General features: G+C 35.0%; 1 protein-coding gene across 4 annotated transcripts in view; it reads right to left on the bottom strand.

The window, feature by feature from the left end:
• Window positions 1-20,752, bottom strand: part of GALNT13 (polypeptide N-acetylgalactosaminyltransferase 13) — a 545,013-nt gene that overhangs the window by 215,877 nt on the left and 308,384 nt on the right. For all 4 annotated transcript variants that reach the window (XM_045479868.1, XM_045479870.1, XM_045479867.1 and 1 more), the window contains exons 5-7: window positions 5,036-5,202; window positions 4,256-4,463; window positions 1,005-1,175 (exon numbers count right to left, since the gene is read on the bottom strand). In XM_045479868.1, the coding sequence (XP_045335824.1) occupies window positions 1,005-1,175; window positions 4,256-4,463; window positions 5,036-5,202 (546 nt within the window). The remainder of the gene's footprint in view (window positions 1-1,004; window positions 1,176-4,255; window positions 4,464-5,035; window positions 5,203-20,752) is intronic.

The raw sequence follows: 20,752 nt of genomic DNA, 5'->3' as shown, positions 1-20,752 counted from the left end.
TTTCCAAATTCATTTTTTATTATTTTTTTTCTTTTTAATATTTTATTTTTGAGTGAGAGAGAGAGAGAGAGAGAGAGAAACGGAGTGAGTGGGGGATGAGCAGAGAGAGAGGGAAACACAGAATCCAAATCAGGCTCCAAGCTCTGAGCTGTTAGCTCAGAGCCCAACACAGGACTTGAACTCACTAACTGTAAGATCATGACCTGAGCCAAAGTCAGACACTCAACTGACTGAGCCACCCAGGTGCCCCCCAAATTCGTTTTTAAAGAGCTAAATCAGTGAACTCCCTCTACAATATATTGTTAGGAAATCAATTGTTGGTTGAAGATAAGAGGTACACAATAATATAGTAAAATAAGAAGGTGGTAATTTTGTGTTAATAAAGTGAGCAATGCTTATTTAAGCAACTAAAGATGCATATGATATTTCTTATTTTGTATTAAGAGCAAACACATTTATGAATAAATACTTCACGTTAAGTAGCTTTTTAAATTAATTTAGTACAAACAATAAATATTTCATAATCATTAATATATTAAAATTTTCCAACTGGATCTTTCTTTTGTATCTATAAGGAAGACAGCTCTTTGAAGTTGGTAAATTTAGAGTATTTGCCAAAACATTTTTGGTTATTTCAATTTTGAGAATAACTCTATTATAAAGCATACACATTTAGCTAAGATATATATGTACCTGAAGCATCAAGGCTAGCACATATCTATCACATAGAAAATTCACAGTAAATATATTTTGAACATAAGAATATACAAAGTCTCAAGAGAAATTCGGCACTTCTGCCAATAGTTAAATTTGCCTGTGTTAATTTAAACTAAATTTAAATACTGTCATTGATTCTTAGATTATTATGTAAGCGGTGATAATGTAAATGTGTATATGAATAAAAGGTATATGCCTTTAAAAGACTTAAAAATGAGCACAAATTCATAATACTCCTTAATTATAGGAAAACACATGCTATCCTTTGGAAGATATGAGCTACATACCTGACAGGTAATGTTCTATCTCCTTTTCTCCTATCCATTTCTCTTTGGGGAACAGGATACCAACGGAAATTCAGTTTCCAGTTAAAGCCCCCATAAGTCATGTCTGATCCAGCCATATATTCAAAGGTATCATCACTAATCACATCAATGATGGGGCATACAACTGTTTTCCTGCAGAAAAATCAAAACCAGTTTACATATAAATAATAACTTAAACACTACATTAGCTTTTTCAAACTCAGTATAGCTGACTAGTTGAAATTTAATCATCTTGTGACTTTAATATGATTTTATTTTAATTTTATCCTTTCTCTCTGTGGAATCGTTTCCTTTCACTACATCCTCTTTACAGTCTCTACTTCATTCTATCATTTATAATCTAATCAAATGTACTAATTGGTCTTCAAGCTGATTTCCAAATGCATTCTAAAGTACTAACTCAGCAGGATGAACGTGGTCTATTTTTTATAAAACCTCCACCAACACCATGATTAGTAGAGCTGCTTTGATATTATGCATCATTTTAGCTAGGGCCAACTGAAAAACAATAGCATTCAGGAAGTAGAGAGTGGACGATGGCAAATTAGACCTGGTATTTTGAATCTGAAAGGGGATAAGTTAGTTTAAAAAGATAGTTTTAAGAAAAAAATTAAACTTCTTTTCATGGGAAAATACCTGCTGGAAAAAAAACAAATAAAAATCAAGAAACAGAAACAATAAAAATCATGAACATCAGTGTAAGTAAATGTTTCCTCTGAAAGATATTAGGGACTTGACAATTTCTAAGTGTGTCCTTTCTAGATCTTGGAATTTACTGTAAACAATCTGTGTATTTTAAAATAGGGAAAGATAAGCAACTTAAGTTTCTGGCATTTTATGTCATGACCCATTTCTTAAAGTTAAGAGGAAGAGACAGGAGATTTGGTGTTCTCGATGGTGGCTTTTTAGGGTAAGAGACTTTCACCTTGAGAGAAGATTAGATATTCTTTTAATCCATTTTGTGCTTTCCTCAGTCTTCCTCTACTCCTGGCTTATATGTTGCATTATGGGATCAGTCTGTCATCTCTACAGCAGATGTTAAGGTCTACTCAAGTTTGCTTTGCTGGTAGCTAGTTCTGGAAACCAGAGCTTATTTTTCATATTTACTAGGTGGTAAATATACAAATATGCTTTTGAATATCCCATAAATGTGGAAAGCAAATAAATGTTGTCCATTATTTATCCTGCTTCTGTAACACCAGTATCACTAACATTCATTTTATTTTATTTTTTTAACATTTATTCATTTATTTTGAGAGAGAGTGTGCATGTGTGCATGTGAGTGAGGGAGAGGCAGAGAGAAGGTAGGGAGAGAATCCTGAGCAGGCTCCAAACTGTCAGCACAGAGGCCAATGCAGGGCTTGATCCCATGAACTGTGAGATCATGACCTGAGCCGAAATCAAGTGTGGGACATTTAACTGACTGAGCCATCCAGGTGCCCCACTAATGTTCATTTTTCAATTAGGTCTTCTATTCCACACAATTAGCCAAAGCCTAGAGTTCTCTGAAATCAATAGGATTTATCTAGCCTTGGAAACATTTCTTGGTAACTCTGGTCCCTACAAAATCAATACCTTTCTTCATTAAGTTTAATGACTTAATTTTTAGGGAGGCAAAATTAGATCTACTAACTTTGAATAGTTGTGATCGAGTTGTGGCAACTTTAGAACTTATAAGAAGGACAAACATTAGAGTTCACTATATGAAAGTGCAATCTAAACATGTTACATTAAAAAATAAACGATCTATTCTTGATGATATTGAATATTGCATAAAAAATTCAGTAAGCTGAATATGAAACACATGTTTTAAAAAGCAGCAAAATGTATGAAAAGTTGCCAGGAAATGCATTTAAGATGCTCTAAGTTCATTTTACTTTGCCAGTCTCACCCTCCTGTGCATATTGGACAATACACAGACTGGAAAATGTTACTAGCTGTGTACAACACTCAGCTGAATAAAAGGTTCCCACTGCTTTCTTCAACCGCTATGGCCCATTTTACTAACAACCTCCATCTATCTTCCTGGCAAGTACCAAATCCTGATGTAGCTGGACTAGCTCACACTAAGCAGCCCCTGTCTTGGATGTTTAATTAAAAACTTCAACTCTAAGAAGACCTTTCTACTGTAGGTGAAATGACTATGCAAACAAGGTGTCATAAGATGCTTTGTTATTATATCAGAGAGCATTCGACATAGGTGACTTCATTAGGTACTTAAGAATTATAATCATTTATCATCAATGTTTATGAATATCCACAAAAGAAGCTTGTACTTGACCGCATCATCATCAGAAAGAATTGCAGGTAAGTATGAGGGTTCTTAATTTCTATAAAGTATTATTCAAATTTTCGGATTTTACAATTTGTGTATACAGATTGACAACATCGTTTATATAATTAAAATTCTTATAATTTTTTGTATCATGATTTCATTCCAATGGAATGTGTGAGTGTGTGCCTTCATTTTTAAGATCCTCTAGGTGGTTTTGAATAAGACATTGAATAAAGGCAGTGAACTAGTAGAGAGAAGACTGGTCTAGGAATGGGAAGAACTGAACTGTTGTTCCCATCACTTCCAATAACTAACTGGGTCAAGCTCCTTCCTTCTTCATCCTTCCCTATTACTAGGTACACACAAGAACATTTACATTGCCTACCTCATGGGGTGCTTGTGAGGATGAAATCAGGTGTTTTGAAATGTATTTTATAAAATATGGCACCATTTCAGATTGGACTCAGTTTCATCACCTTACAAAATGAATATTCAACACATTTTTTACTGTTTGGATTATTGACTATTTCTTAATCAAATATTCATATTCAGCATGAATAAGCCAAGGTCTTTATTCAGTGGAGGAGGGGTGCTCTTTAAAAGCTAGAAGGGACAGCTGGGTGCCTCAGTTGGTTGAGTGCCGACTTTGGCTCAGGTCCTGATCTCAGGGTTCGTGGGTTCGAGCCCTGCACCAGGCTCTGTGCTGACAGCTCAGAGCCTGGAGCCTGTTTCGGATTCTGTGTCTCCCTCTCTCTCTGCCCCTTCCTGGCTCATGCTCTGTTTTCTTTGTCTCTCAAAAATAAAGAAACGTTAAAAAAAAATTAAAGCTAGAAAATGAATCTCAAAAAGCAATTTACAGAGAAGTTTTGACTGGCACCTGGAACTGTCCTAACAGGCCGAGTCAAAACCCAGGCATATGTAACACATGAATTCTTACCTGTCTTCTTTTATTCTCGCCAGCAAGGGCTCCAGCCATCCTAACGTGCACTCACAGTGTGCATCCAGAAAAGTTATGACCTGCCCTCTTGAAGCAGCTGCTCCTCGAAGGCGGGCACGTATTAGCCCAGAGCGTTCTTCCATTCTAATAATTTTTACTGGCACCTCTAAGTTTTTCACATAATTCTCTAATGTCAACTTGAGAAAATCTGGAATGTGCAATAAGAATTGATAAAGTTTTGAAACTATTTTAAGACATAGCAGAAATACTACTACCCAGATGGAGTTCAGCAAACAGAAATGGTAGCAGACTTCTATCAACATTTTTTTTTTTTTTGGATTAGGTGAAATAGATATGTAGAGATTTTTATCAGTAAATCTGGCAAAGATAAGGACATTATAGGACCTTAATATACCAGACTCTAATTTAGAAGTTGGGCCACATTGACAAACAGAGACTTCTTAATTATAAGTTATTTCACTTTTACCTGCACTTAAAACAAAACAAAACAAAACAAAACAAAACAAAACAAAACACGATAGATGTCCAAAAAGTCATACTAAGGCTCAATCATTTGATTGTTTGAGTTGGGAAAAAAATAAACACTTTTGAAAATTATTTTGGCTGATTTCTTAGGTTGGTATGGACCAAATGGAATCATGGGAGAAACTGAAAGAATTAGTTTCATATTCCTGGAGTTCCAGGTACAGTGATGAAAATTTGACAGCTATCTTTTTGACCATAATAAAGTTTTCTATTAAGAAGGAAAAATAATTATACCTCTTTCACTGGCATCATCTACCAAGATGACCTCAGAGAGCAGATAGCGTGGGGAACGATTTATCACACTGTAAACAGTTCTAAGGAGGGTGCTCCAAGCTTCATTGTGAAACACAATGACTACGCTTGTGTTTGGAAGTTCATCAGGGTAGACCTTTGTCTTGCATCTGGAAAAGAAAGAAGACAGACATGTTAATAAATTCATTTTTCATTCTGATCACTGTAATAAAGAATATCCATGATAACACAACTTTAGACTTGATAGCCCCTTACTAAGGAAACATTTCATGATTATCTAAGATAATTTTCCTTTTTAAAATGCTTTGAGTAATTACTTGGCATTTTGAAAATTAAATATGCATGGTTACTAATATTTTATCTTAATTCCTGTAGGGAGCAAAGCAACATAATTTCCACAAGGCTAAGAAAGCTAAAATAACATTCTGAGACTCTCAGTAGAAGTCTAGGGTACAACAGGGACATATGAATTCATTGACTGGATATAATTTTATTCCTTGTTTAGAAAAAAGATTATCGTATAGCTCAAAAAGTCATAAGAACATGAACAGATATATGTTCCCAGGGTTTTAAAGCATGTAAAACTGAGATTGTTTTTCTGTTCTAAAATCGAGGCATATGTGTTTTCCATTCAGTTTGAGAATGCTATAAACCATGTCTGATTTGAAGGAAAGGTTTAGGGGCTAGATTTACTTTGCAGATTCCCAATTAGTACTCTATAATCAACATGGGAGATGAGGAAAGGGAATAGGCTACCAGCACTTCCCAAAGTGTGATGTGCATAGGAATCACCTAGAGATTTGTTAAAATGCAGATTCAGATTCAGTAAGTCTGGGGTGCAGCCTGAGATTCTGCATTTGTCTTTTAAAAAAACTTCCTGGTGATTCAGATGCTGCCAGTCACACAGACTGGCCATAATTGTCATTACTTTTAGAACTTGATGTTTTGAGAAAAACTTAATTTTTCTTAGAAATCCAAAGAAGCCCAGATTTAAGTATTTGAGCAATCTAAAAAGATACATTTGCACTCTCCCTCTCTCTCTCTCAAAATAAATAAATAAATAAACTTAACAAAGGTTTAAAAGGGGCATCTGAGTGGCTCAGTTGGTTAAGCGTCCGATTCTTGATTTTGGCTCAGGTCACAGTTTCTGAGTTCAAGCCCTGCATCAGGCTCTGTGTTGTCAGTGCCTGTCGCGCTCTCTCTCTCTCTCTCTCTCTCTCTCTCTCTCAAAATAAATAAACTTAAAAAGATACACATGGATAAATGGTATGTGTGGTGCTCTAGTGATCATCCCAAGTTCAACATGTAGATGGTCCTTACTCCAACAACTTGTCAACATTCAGATATTTAAGTCATTGTAATTATAATATTATAAAATTACAAAAGTCATTAAAAATGCCATTTGGTATATGAAATAGGAATGGAAGCTTATTCACCTTAGGTGATTGTTTCATGTAAAATATTCTAAGGAGCTAGGGAATTAAAATCATCCCATAAAATAAAATGAACTCAATACTTCCTGCCACTCCTGAATGATCTAATATGTGACACAAAATAAGCATTGTTAAAATTAGTCTCCTTCACAGGTGAATGAGAAAAATTCAGTAAAATGGGGGAGGTAAGGCATGTAATTAAAGACATACTGATTGTATGTCTATTGAGACTTTAATCATCTTTTAAAATGGTCTAAAATATCATCTATGCAGTGAAGCTTTCTGCAATGTAGTCAGGTAAGAAGGTACTATACCTGAACTATGACATTTTTCTGCATATATTTATTTGGAAATAAATTATCATCCATACTATAGAATATATTGTGTATTGAGGAAAATCAAAATATAATGGGAAAAAGTACTTTGATCTGCAGTCTTCTTTTCCCATTCTGGTGGCAAGATGGAAATGGTTTCTATATGTCTCATCAGCATTTGACTTGGGCATCCAGGAAGCCTATCGCTAAATGAATTCAGAAAGCCATCTTGGTAAATCAGAAATGTTTTCTCCACGATTTTCCTCAAACCTCCATTTTTCTGCCTCAACGAAATAGCATGCTAAGCAAAAAGTATGGTAAAGACCATCATCATCATCATCATCATCATCATCATCAATAAAAAATAAAACTAGAAAATCAGGCTGAAAGCAGTCCAACAGTCAACAATTATTGCTCTAACACAAGGAAAAGTGTTTATCTGTAAGGGCTATCATTGGAAAAACAGTGATTTCTTTTAAGTTAACCTTTTTTTATGTTATATAAGCATATATGTTGTATGTTTTGTACTCTAAATGCCAACAAAGAAAGAATGGATGAGACATTTAGATAAATATAAAAAATATTTTTAATTTTTTTAATATTTATTTTTGAGACAGAAAGAGACAGAGCATGAGCAGGGGATGGGCAGAGAGAGAATGAGACACAGAATCTCAAGCAGGCTCCAAGCTGTCAGCACAAGCCTGACGCAGGGCCTGAAACCACAAACCGTGAGATCATGACCCAAGCCAAAGTCGGACATCTAACCGACTGAGCCACCCAGGTGCCCCTTAAATTTCTTTTGTTTATTTATTTTTCAGAAAGAGAGACATAGTGTGAGTGGGGGAGGGGCAGACAGAGAGGGAGACACAGAATCTGAAGCAGCTCCAGGCGCTGAGCTGTCAGCACAGAGCCCGATGTGGGGTTTGATCCCACAAACCATGAGATCATGACCTGAACTGAAGTTGGACACAACCGACTGAGTCATCCAGGCGCATAGATAAATCTTTTAAAATGAAAAGCATATATTCAAATCCAGCTTCTTAAACTATTTCTATCATGCTTTGTTTTTGTGGTTAAAAATCTAGTCACAAATGTTAATTTCATATTCAATATATGTGACAAAGTTACGATGAACTAATTTACTATTAATGCAACTATTATGTTTACTTAGAGAAAATTTCCACTGTATCATTATTTAACGTAGCATAAAAATAAAATGTCTAATATTTTTATTAATTCTTCCTCTCCTTCCTATTTAAACAACTAAGCAAAGAAAGTTTTGTGTGATAATAAAACAATTTCTAGAATAATAAGGATAATTCTTACGCTATACAAATTAATCATTTTCAATATCAGTTATCCTGTTATCTCAAATGCATAGATGCTTATGAACGGGAGTCATTATTTCCATGGTTTCTACACTGTACCTTTACCATTGCCTGTACTTCATCACATCTATTGTTTCACCTATAGTAAGATACACTATCATTTTGTGTATCCCTAGGAAAGAAAAGCAAGTTATCAATTAAACCGTAGCAGATGCTTTTTTATCATTAGAATCTATTTCAAACCTAAAATAGAGCTTACAGAACAATCCTTTAAACTTATTTGGACATAGATTTCTATCAATATTGTCATGCTTGCTTATGAATCAGTCACACCAGCTTTTTGTGGCTTTGAAGTTTCTTTCATCTAGTCCAACGGTCTCCAGCTTGAGGTTACATTGCTTAACGTATGAGAGGCATATATTTAGCACATATCTCAGTAACAAAATATAAAACAGCTTCATCTTGTGACTCTCTTTCTTGGCACTATAAAGTTGTGCTTTTCAAATTTTAAGGTGCAAAGCAATTAGGTGGGCATCTTGATAAAATGCAAATTCTGATTCCGTAGTTCTGGCATGGGCCCAAGATTCTGCATTTCTAATGAGATCCTGGTGATATTGTCCCTGCTGTTTCCTGGTTGACATACTAAAGAAGCAAGGCTATATAAATCAGTTAGCTGTTGATTAACAAGAAAATACAGAGTTGTGGTCGTTACTCCAACAATAAATATTTTGGTATGAAATTTCATACTTGCCACTGTTCCCTTGCCTTTCTTTGCCCACATTTTTTTTTCCAATATTGAATCAGATTGTAACTTTTCTCAAGATATGTTGAATGACAGTTAACCTCTGCACCTGTAGTACAAACAATGTATGTAGCTTGGATGAAGTACGCCTATGTGAATAGCCATGACCACTTTCGTTTGTACAAGCTTAAGAAATACAACTGCTTATATAACAACTGCCACCTGGTAGACAATGACTGTAACTAACTGTTGACTGTAAAACTCATCCTGATTTCAGACATACAAAACTAAAAAGGTACATCTTAGAACAGGTAAATACAATAATTTTTTTTAATGTTTATTTTTGAGAGAGAGACTGTGAGCGGGACAGGAAGGGAGACAAAGGATCTGAAGCAGGCTCTGTGCTGACAGCAGTGAGCTTGATACAGGACTCCAACACAAGAACATGAGATCATGACCTGACTCAAAGCCGGACACTCAACCAACAGCCACCCAGGGTGCCCCCCAATATTTTTTTGTTTAGCCAAGAAAAGGTACTTAAAGGTTGTTTAGTTTTAGTTTCCTTCTTTTCTAATGCCTTTACATATCTAAGCTGTCAGAGTTTTCAACTCACTGCTTTTATAAGAAATAATTTAAAACAAAACAAAAACAAGAAACCTGTATGATGGAGGTGGGGTAAGTACTTAAATAGATTGGACCTCTCTAAGAACCTCTTCTCCTGAGACATGACAAACGACTTCTTTGTTGGCAAGAATTATTTCACCACTGTCTACCTCAGCTTTTACATCTTTTACATAATAAGATTAAAGTAGGTAATCTGACATGTGCAGCAGACCTTGTTTGGTGTGCACTACACATAAAACCTAGAATCTTCAAATGGTGGATTTGGAAACAACTTTCAAATGTTAACCAGTTCAAGCCTTTGTTTTACAGAGTACAAGCCTCCAGTCACAGAACTGGTTCAGTATTCCACATACTAAAGTAATAAATAATAATAATAATAAATTTTATTATTTAATAATATTAGTAACAGTAATGTTTCTGCCCCATATTATATGCTATATTACATGTTTTAAGTGATATTATTGGTGTGTGCAATATTAAAAAAACATTTGAATTTAAAAATATGCCTTAATCTTACACTCAAGCATATATCTTTAAATCAGAGAAATAGCTATTCCCCTAGAATTATTCGATTAAAACGTTGCATAGAATATCAGTTTTCATTGAGATTAAATAGAGACCAAATATTCTTTTATAAATCTGTCCAATAGAGACATTATTTTTCTTTTATGTAAACATCTAAATGGGATTGGCAAAAGCTGACATTATTGTGGGAATATAATGTATATGTAATTAACTTTGAGAGTAAAAGTGGCAGACGGCAATAGCAATTTTCATCAATTTGAAAGGAATATTTGATGCCCATTTACTCAGATGAAGTTCCTGAAATCTGGTATTCCAGTAAAATCATAAGTTTTATTATAGCAGTGTTTTATATTTATACTATATTATGACATGCTAAATCTATAATACTTGAGAGGAAGTGAAAGATTATTTCTTTTTAATTCTGTAATGATGTATGTATGGTTTTTAATCTTGGTTACATACTGGAATAAACCCATGAGCTACCAAAAAATGCTTACCTATGGGTTTCAACCACAGAGATTCTGATTCTGATTGCCAGGTGCGACGAGATTTTAAAAGTCCCTTGGGGATTTGAATGGGCAGCCAAAGCTAAGAAAGGTTGCCTAAAGTTATTTAACAGAAACACTGTTATTAAATATGTATATGTGTGTGTGTGTGTATGTATATGTACACATATATTTATATATAAATATATGTAAAACCTTTTTATTTACATCAAAATTTTAAAATTAGATGCTTAAGGTTAATATAGCTCTTTTTTGCAGTTATATCAGATGAAATTAATAGGCATTTTTCCTGTAATTGTAAGCACTAGAGTCAAAAAGTCTTCTCCACTTCATTTACAATGTGTTCTGTCACCTGAATGTATACTGATGGTGGTCCAGTCTTCTGTGTACCAGCTGTTGATTTATAAATATATGAGAAATAAATCCAGTTGGTCTTCTTTAGAGAGAATGTGGGTGTAGAATCATATTTCCAATGTCGGGAGCATGGAAATACAATGAAATAGCATACCTATTTACCATCTTTCCCTTGGCTATGCACACATTATAGGAACATAGACCGTTACAATTTGATTTTATCCTTTTCAAAACCATATTGATGTTTTCAGATAAGTTACTGAACACAACATGCCACATCAAAGAAAGAAAAATTGACTATAAGAGGAGAATGTGAAATCACAAAGGATCCGTAATTACACAGTGGTTTAGTTAGACACAATCCATTTAGGACTACAAAGGCTGTCAACATTGTAGTTTGCATGACTTGTTGAATTGCTGCTCAGTGAGTCAGTGGTTACCTTTTACTGCCTCAATCAAGAAGATTAATAATAGTAATTAAAAATAAAGACTTACAATACAAGTCCTCTATATACTTCTTATTTTTAAGAGCTATGGGAATTGCCTTGAACCTTGCAGAATTATGTGTGGTTTCTATGTTTCCCAATCATTAAAATTCATATTCACACAGGGAAATTTCATCATTCGCCAATGCATCCGTGCAAAGAAAACTTGGGCAACAGCAAAGTGATTCTTTCATAACTGAACAGCTTGGGGCCCCAAGTAAAATGAAGCACTTAATTTTGTGTAGGTTTCTATATGTTGATTTATACGTACGTTGTGTTAAACCTTCCAAGAGTAAGTTTCTGTAAGTCATAATTATTGACTAATTTGTTTTTAAAATTCATACGTCCCAAGCACCTTTATTTTAAAATCTGGTTGCACCCTGTATTCATCCTTGGCCTATTTGCTATGAGATCCTCTCCTTGCATCTTCTGTGCTCTTTGAAGTATCGAGTTGGGTGGAGAGGGAGGGTTACTGGGAAATAAGCCTTTCCAAATATCCTATATTTGTTGCCTTCTGTTTTAAATATGTCATAAGGACCTCGGCTAGGAGAGTGTCATGCTGTAGGAAACAGGAACAGAAAGCTAGGAAATTTCTTTCTACATCTCCCACATATCTCAGAGAAGACCACTCAGCCCCCTTCCCTAGCCTCGTACCTCATGTGTGCCTCAATCCTCTTGACATATTATCCTTTTTCACAATATAGCTATTTAATTCAATAGACTCAGAGATTCTTCAAAAGAAGGAAGGTTAATATGACGTATCTCTGCCTTTCCAGAATTTAGTATCCTGCATGTTACAAAATACATTTAATATGGAGGGCTGCTGCATGAAAATTTCACAATGAGGCAGGCTATTGTATGAATTATCAGATCGACTTCTGGATTGTACCTCTGCATTGTTATAATCTGAACTGGAGGTGTAGAAATACCAGTTTTTCTACTTTTTTTTTTCCTTAATCTTCAGTTGGTTTTATTTTTCTAGCTGCTAGAGCCAGGGCAAATGAATGAGCTAGGAATAGGGAAGGGAAAGAGTGTAAGAAAATTGATCTGCACGTCATTGTACTATAATACAGTCCCCTCTAACATAGGTAACATCATTCCTATTTGGAATATGAGAGCAAGCTCTGTGTCTGGAAACCTATGTTTGCCTCCCCCTTCTGCTGTATAGGATCTGTGAGCAAACTCCTCAAATTTTGGTTTTGTCATCACCTAAATCGAAGGAAGACTGCTGTCATTTCTATATTGCAGTACTTTTACAGAAAGCACATGAAATTATAAAGGGATTATGTGAATTCAATCTATTATGCTATTCTTATATTACTAAGCACTGTCTCAAATATTACAGATAAAGTGTCCATAATTGTTTGGGTCAGCTTTTCTGCTGATAGGATTCTGACCATTGCCATGTTCTAATAACATGTCTTTTGTCCTTAGTTTTTCTGGCCAACCTGCCACTTTATCCTTTACTTCCAGTGCCATTTCAATAACAGATCTGGTGTCTAGACTGCCATGGCTTGAGAACTGCTACTTGCTTGTCTAGTGCAGTGGTGTGGAATTCAGGTCCTGCCTCCTTCTCTTTTAGTCTTCTTTAGTCTTCTAAACCATTTATTGCCCTAATCTGAAATTTCTCTGACTGCCTGTGGCTGCCTGCTAATCTTCCTGCTTACTTACCTTAATTTCTGCTTATTATTTTCTGCTGGAAAAACTCTGAGGGAATGTTCTGCCTGCCTGCTGAGATCTCAGCTTTTTGCCTGCTCTTGAATATCCATGAACTAACTATCTAGCAACTTGTGTTCCCCCCTCCTACCCCACTACTTGCTTTACCCTATGGGTTAGTCTGATTATCAAATATCGCATTCCTCAGCCAGGGTTAGGCCATCTCCTCCAGCAGTCAAGCCCTGGTTTAAGAAACATCATAATAAGATAACCAGTACTAAGTGATGAACATTTATTAAACTCTTAATCATGCAGCAGACATTGTACTATATGCTTTATGTTCTCATTTGACCCTGAGAACTGAAACCTCTGCAACCACATAGGTTTGCTATCAGAGCTGTGACAAGGCTATAAACTCATAAATAGCTTGACTGCATGCTTCAAGAGCTTCCAGAAAATAAATGGATACAAACAATAAATTGTTCAAACAATCCCCTTCTAAGGAAAATAGGTTGCTCAGCTGTCTTCTCAGGATCGTACATAACTTAACTAGACAAATGGCTTGCTTATCAATTAACTTCAAGACTCCTCATTGTATCCACCAATCCTAAACTATTACATCACTTAACTTGACCAATCTCGGTAAGATTCCTGCATTGAAAGATCAGTCTTCAACCACTAAAGCCCAGACCTCCAATCTCTGTAAATGTCCACCTTGGCCTCTTCCATGAAAGATGGCTAGGACTGTCTGTCAATGTGGTGGTTATTCTGGTGGCCTTTTATGGAATCGGCAGTTAATTATCTTTATAATATTCCTTATGAATTAGCTATATTGTTATTCCCATTTGATAATGATAAGTCAAGAACCTAGTGTTCAGATCGGTTAAATGCAATAATCTCCCCTTATCCATGGAAGATACCTCCCAAGACCCTTCCAGTGGATGCCTGAAGCCATAGATAATACCACAGCCTGTATATGCTAAGATTTTTTCAACACATACATACCCATGATAAAGTTTAATTTATAAATTAGGCATGATAAGAAGTTAACAATAATAATAAAAATGAATAATTATAATAATATACTGTGATAAAAGTTATGTGAATGCAGTCTCTCTCTCTCTCTAAATATATTATTGTACTATAGTCATCCTTCTTCTTGTGATAATGTGAGATGATAAAATGCCTACCTAATGAGAAGAAGTGAGATGTATGACACAGTTACCATGACCTAGGGTCAAACTACAATTGACCTTCTGATGATATGTCAGAAGGAGGATTATTTGCTTTGGTAACTTAAAGTCAGCGTCAGGTACATGAAGCTAAACCACAGATAAGGGGAGACTCCTATAACTTGCTTCTAAGTTGTGAACTCAGTTTCAAACCTTGGAACTCTGACTTAAAAAGGGGCTATTCTACCTCTTTCCTGAAAGAATAATGTCCTTCCCCCCTTAGGAAAGAAACTGCCTTTGTTAGGGGAAATTCTGAGACAAGGTACCTGGGAAGCAAGTAGGGGCCTGAAGGTATGCATTTCTAGGAAACAAAGGAAATAATTAACTATTTGAAGGAGATGAGAGAAGACCGCTTTGCTCCAGGAGAGTGGGAGCTCCAGGTAGAAAATACTTAAGAAAGTAGTAAAAAGGGACTAGTGAGAGGAAATAGCAATAAAATGATGAGAAGCTAAAGAGTTCAGCAGACTTTCTTCAGGGGTGTGATACCTAGAGGATAGTTTAAAGATGAGTTATGTCTAAAGTTCATATTTGACTACAATGTTGTAATGCACTCCAGCCTCCTCTCCTATTGTCCATTACGTTTACCCTACTCATAAATGCACTGCATTCGTGGTTAAGTGAGTTTGTCTCTATTTTGAGGAAGAGGCCCATTTTGTATCTGGATTATGCTGAGAAGAACAGAGAAACCAGTCACAGAAATAACGATAAAGTAGCAGAGTTCACCCGGAAACTAAACAATTATTGGGAGGGGCTCTGGACTTCCACACATTATTCTTTTGGGGTTTAAGCTAACCTGATCTTGACTTTAACAGACTAGGTACACTCAGTTGACATCTAGTTTATATTAAAAAAAACAAAAACACAAAACTTTATAGGAGATCTAATTTCTATGAAATAAATGGCAATCATACACTACTGTTGGAGTTATTTCTATGATGCTAATAATTAATAAGCAATGTTTTTGTTTTTTCCAGGACATAAAAGTGATAAGCGTACAAGCAAGTTTTATATTCTTTCTATTGTGAAGAATTCTCCTAAATTTTGGAAATCAACTATAATTCAACTCTGTAGCTAAAAGTAAAAAGAATACATTCAAGGAAGTGCTGTGTGTGGCCTTTGGGGTTTTGGAAAATGAATTTATGAGCTTTTTCCCTTTCTGTGATCTCTCAGTATAACTCTCTCATGCTATTGAAAGTATTTAACAATGAAAACAATTCCATGCTTATTGACTATGATAAATACAATTAAAGTGACTTTGCAACAAACTTACTTACTATTGCCATTTTTAGGCTTAAATTCTTACCTTTGTAGTGAAAGTAACACTGATTTTTATATCAATAGACTTGGACTCTAAACCAAGCTTTGCTTGGGCCATCATTTATGTCCAGTCAACTGACCCATGCTGAACCTCACATTTTTCACTTCTCTGAGACAATGAAACCACCATCCACCCAGGTTCAAAGCCAGAAACTCTGATGTTGACATGATGGTGATATGATGACATCACAAGTTACCAATCCTGATGACTCCTACCTCAGTGTCTTTCTTATGCTTCCCTGCTATTGTGCCCTCTCCATAGACCACCGCCTCTCCTTGTTACTGCATAGAGTCAAAACGGTGCATTTATGGAACATTCTTGATCCCCGTAGTATTATCTTCCTCAATGCAGACTAAAATGCAGATCCAAAAACCACCCTTTTCTTCAAATGTTTTTGACATTGCCTTCATTGCCTAACGCTAAAATCTAAAGGCTCCTCTAGATCTGGTTCAGCCCCACTGATGTTACATTCTCTTCTCACTAGGGCATTTAACTCTTAGCAATACTGAACATCTCAAATTTCCTTCAGGAAACAAAGCTTTATCATGCTTTATCTCTTTCTATCTCTATAATTCCTTGTATTTGGACAGCATTCTTTGCTGAAGACATCACACATATTCTAGTAGGGCTCAAGTCACACTTCATATTTTCCCCAGGGATATTTAATTGTTCACTGTCCTAAAATACTGATAAATTTTATACATTTATTCTCCTTTCCTTCTTATATAAATTAGGACTCTGTGCCCAGAAAAAAAGGCACTCCTTCTTCCAGTGAAACATGGCCCCTTGCCAAAATCATTAGCAGAGTGTATCTACTCTTTCAGCTGGGTATCTTTGTGCAGTGCACACACTGGACAACTCTGTAAGGATGCCCTAAGCCTAGAAATTCTTTAATTATCCTGTCCATGAAGACAATTAGTTCTGTTTTGAGAGGCAAAGTTCCATCTTTAGATGGAATTTGGGGTAGAATGAATAGTGGAGCAAAAATTAAGGAGGTAAGTGCATTTTATTTGGCCTCAATGTGGAGAGTTGACATGTATGGAGTCAAGTATGTGGGCTTTGTGATAATTTTTGCTTTGGCTCAGATAATGTTTTCATTTATTTCTAGATTTATTTACTATAAAGCAACATATATCTATATATTTATCTATGCCTGTATCTATCTATCTATCTATCTATTTATACAAATCAACATAAGTTATACTTAATAGGGGTGCCTGCATGGCTCAGTCAGTTGAGCATCTGACTCTTGATTTTGGCTCAAGTCATGATCCTAGGGTCATGAGATTGAACCCCGCATCTGGCTCCATGCTGAGTGTGGAGCCTGCTTGGGATATTCTCTCTTTCTCTCTCTCCCTCTCTCTCTCTTTCTGTCTTCCTTCTTCCCCTCTCCCCCACTCCTGCTCTTTCTCTCAAAAAACAAAAGTTATATTCAATAATATTTAAAATATCCAACAAAATTGAATATCATGGATTTTAACACTAAAGAAATGCTTCAGGGAACTATACTTTGTTTCCTGGCATAAAATTTTAATACCCTATGTTGTATATATTTACAAAACCATTTTAAATCCATGAAAAAAACAAAATTAAGATCAAAGTCCCATGTGTAAAGTAAATGAAGAAATTAAAGCATAGAAACAAAATTGCATTACCTACAAAAATAAAATTTTAAAAATGCCAAATAATAATTGCAAGGTTTAATTTCTGCTAAATTAAGTATCAATTAAAAGACTGTATGCATCATGAATTTCTCTTCTTGTATATTTCTCCACACCTAGTTTTAAGTAAGAAATGAATTTTTTTTTCTTCACATTAGTTTTCAGTGAGTATAGCCATTGTTACTAATGGCAACAATAGGCACATCATTTTAGGGGAAGGGACATTTGTCTGATGTTTCCACATTATTAGATTCAGGTGACCATTTTGGATAAGGACACAGTTGAAGAAAGTGTTGTGCCATTCTTAGTGAATCATAGTATAAGACACATGATGTTGATACGTGCCATTACTAATGTTAACAATGATCACTTGAGTAGGATGGTATCTTCCAAGTTTCTCTAATGTACAGTGTTTTTCTCATTATAATAAATAGCTTGTGAGAAGATAATTTGAGATTTTGTATATTTTTCTTTTTTTTATATATATTTCATCTGCTATTTATGCCATCTACTGATGATTATTGCCTTTAATATAGATCTTTGGCATGCACGTTTTCATACATTTGAAAGTGTATTCTCATGGCAAATTTCTAAAAGTGGAATTGCTGATTCAAAGGTAAATGCACATACAATTTTACTAGATATTGGCAAATCTCTCATTCTAAAGGTTGAACATATTTGCTTTCCTATCATCAATGTTCGACCATTTTTGTTTTCCCATAGATTTGCAGATAGAATGTACTAGCAAACTTTTAAATTTTCACCAGTCTGATAGGTGAGTAAAGATATCTCAAAATAGTTTCAACTTGCATTTTTCCAATTGGGAATGGAGTCACACATCTTTCAATATGTTTAATAGTCTGTATCTATGCGTGTGTGTGTGTGAGTGTGTGTGTGCAAATCACTGTTCTAGTTTTCACCACTTAAATTTTTTTTAAGTTTTTATTTCTCTTTTTTTGAGAGAGAGAGAGAGAGAGAGAGAGAGAGAGAGAGAGAGCTCACAAATGGGGGAGGGGCAGAAGGAGAAAGAGAGAGAAGCAGGCTCTGCACTGTCAGCACAGAGCCCTCATGCAGGGCTCAACTCATGAAACATGTGATTATGACCTGAGACAAAATCAAGGGTTGGACACTTAACCAATTGAGGCACCCAAGCGCCCTTGTCCAGTTTTGTATTGAAGGGCTTTTTTGTTTGTTTGTTTCTTTGCTTATTTGTTTTGCTTTGTGTTCCTTGATCTTTCTGACCTATACATTATAGTGATATAATCCTTTATCAGTGATATATGTTATTATTTCTATTATTTGATATTTCTCTTCTCATTTTACTTATATTTTTGCCATGTAAATTTTATTATATACATGCAAATATTCAATTTTTTTTTCATTGTATCTGCACTATAATTACAGATAGAGAATATCCTTTCACCCAGGTTATGGAGGAAGTCAGCTTTTGTTTTTGTTTTTTGTTTTTTAATTTAGATTGCTGGTCGATATGGTGCTTATTCTTTTGTATGTTGTGCAGCACACATCTAATTACATGTTTTTCCAAATGACTAACTGGTTGTTTTCAGCCTCACTTATTAGCACTAGGACAGTGATCTCAGATGTCACTTTTATCATATTTAAACTTCAATTTATTCTTGTATTTATCTCTATACTTTCTATTTCACTCCACTTATCTGTGTACCCATACCCCACTATCACACTTTTACTTACAGAACATTATACTATGTTTTAATATCTGGTAAGACTAGTAGCTTTTTTCCTTTGCTTACCTAGTTATTCTGGCATGTTTATTCCCCATGTGAGGCCCACTATATCCATCTTATTTTAATGAGTTTCAAAGTATCAATACACTCCGTCATGCCAAACTTTGCAGCATGCTTATTAACTAGAGTTTGAATTTTAATCAATTTTTTCTCTTAAGGTAAAATGTAAATACAATGAAATGCACAAATATTAAATGTAAATTTCCCAAGCTTTGATAAATGCATGCACTCGTATAAGCTAAACTTCTATCAAGTTATGAAACATTATTATAACTGAATAAAATTTCTTCATAAGCAAGTTTTTATCCCAAATCAACCACTTACCTACTTTTTTAAACCATATAATTATGGTTTGTACAGTAAGTGCTCTTTTATATAAGATATTTCATTCTCTCTCTCTCTAAACAGACACACACACACACACACACACACACACACACACACTCAAAAAAAAATGTAAACTCCTCTTTTTACCTAAACAGATTCTGAACAACAACCTTATTACCAAGCATTTTTTAAACTATAATGAATAATTGAAGTCAAAGCCATCTCTATATTTCAACTCCTCCCTTCCCATCATTTATACCTCATAAATGCCCTGAGCCTCAATTGTTATTGCTAAATGTAACATAAAATACCATGCATCAGTGACTGCAAGCAATATCGAAATGTCAAATATATCTATTCTTAATTTCAATGTAATGTTAGTTAAGAGCAGCCATGGCTACTGAAGAATGAGAATCCTGGGTGATAAATACTTTTACCTGTAATAAGATAATTCCTAAATGGTTTATTAAAAATGAAGTAGTGAATTTTAGCATAGTACACCATCTATTCATCTACAATTAGATGAATTAGAGAAATAGTGAATATAGTGATTGCCAAATAGATTTGGTATCTGTCCAGCAGCCTTTGCATGTTGCTGGTAGCTATTCTACTGAGCTGTCTAAAAAATGGTATGTGTCTACATAATTTCATTTAAAAAAATGAATATAATCAAATATACATTTGATTTGAAAAGGACTTATAAAGGGTGCCTGGTGGCTCAGTCAGTTAAGCGTCCGACTTCAGCTCAAGTTATGATCTCACAGTTCATGGGTTCAAGCTCCACGTTGGGCCCTGTGCTGACAGCTAGGAGCCTGGAGCCTGCTTTGGATTCTGTGTCTCCCTCTCTCTCTGCCCCTCTCCTGCTTGCCCTCTGTCTCTCTCCCTCTCTTTCTCTCTCAAAAATAAACATAAAAAAATAATAAAAAAATAAGAATGACTTAAAAATCCCACAAATTGTATATCAGTATAATAGATTTCTCTTTTAAACATTTCAGATTTAAATCTACTTGGTTAAATAACTAAAGGTGGATAGTTTTGTATGCTAAAGAAATTCTAGATACTATCTTCAAATAAACTAACCAAGTGATACAACTTTTGATTTAAAAAATAGAAATCAACTTCTTAAACCAAATAGTTCTCCTCTGCTAAATGTAAAGTCTGGACTAGACCTAACAAAACCCTTAAGTTAGTCTTCTTTATGATTCATTTAATCAGTATATTCTTTTCTTTTGTCCTTAAATTCTTTTGGAATAAAGTGGAAACAAAAAACAAAACTGCCTCTCTTCTGTGCACACCATAGCCCCTACTATTTTGATGATGCTCTCTTACTAATCCAACTTATTCTGTGTTCTCATACTTGCTAAACCAGTCCCTATTTGAAGAGGCAACATATGTACATCAGCTCTTTTCCCTAAGTTCTCTTCCTGA

Source organism: Leopardus geoffroyi, chromosome C1 (genome assembly GCF_018350155.1).
Source record: "Leopardus geoffroyi isolate Oge1 chromosome C1, O.geoffroyi_Oge1_pat1.0, whole genome shotgun sequence".
In the NCBI taxonomy this organism is placed as follows: Eukaryota; Metazoa; Chordata; class Mammalia; order Carnivora; family Felidae; genus Leopardus; species Leopardus geoffroyi.
The sequence above is the reverse complement of the archived record's forward strand: the minus strand, read 5'-3'. Positions and strand labels throughout refer to the sequence as shown.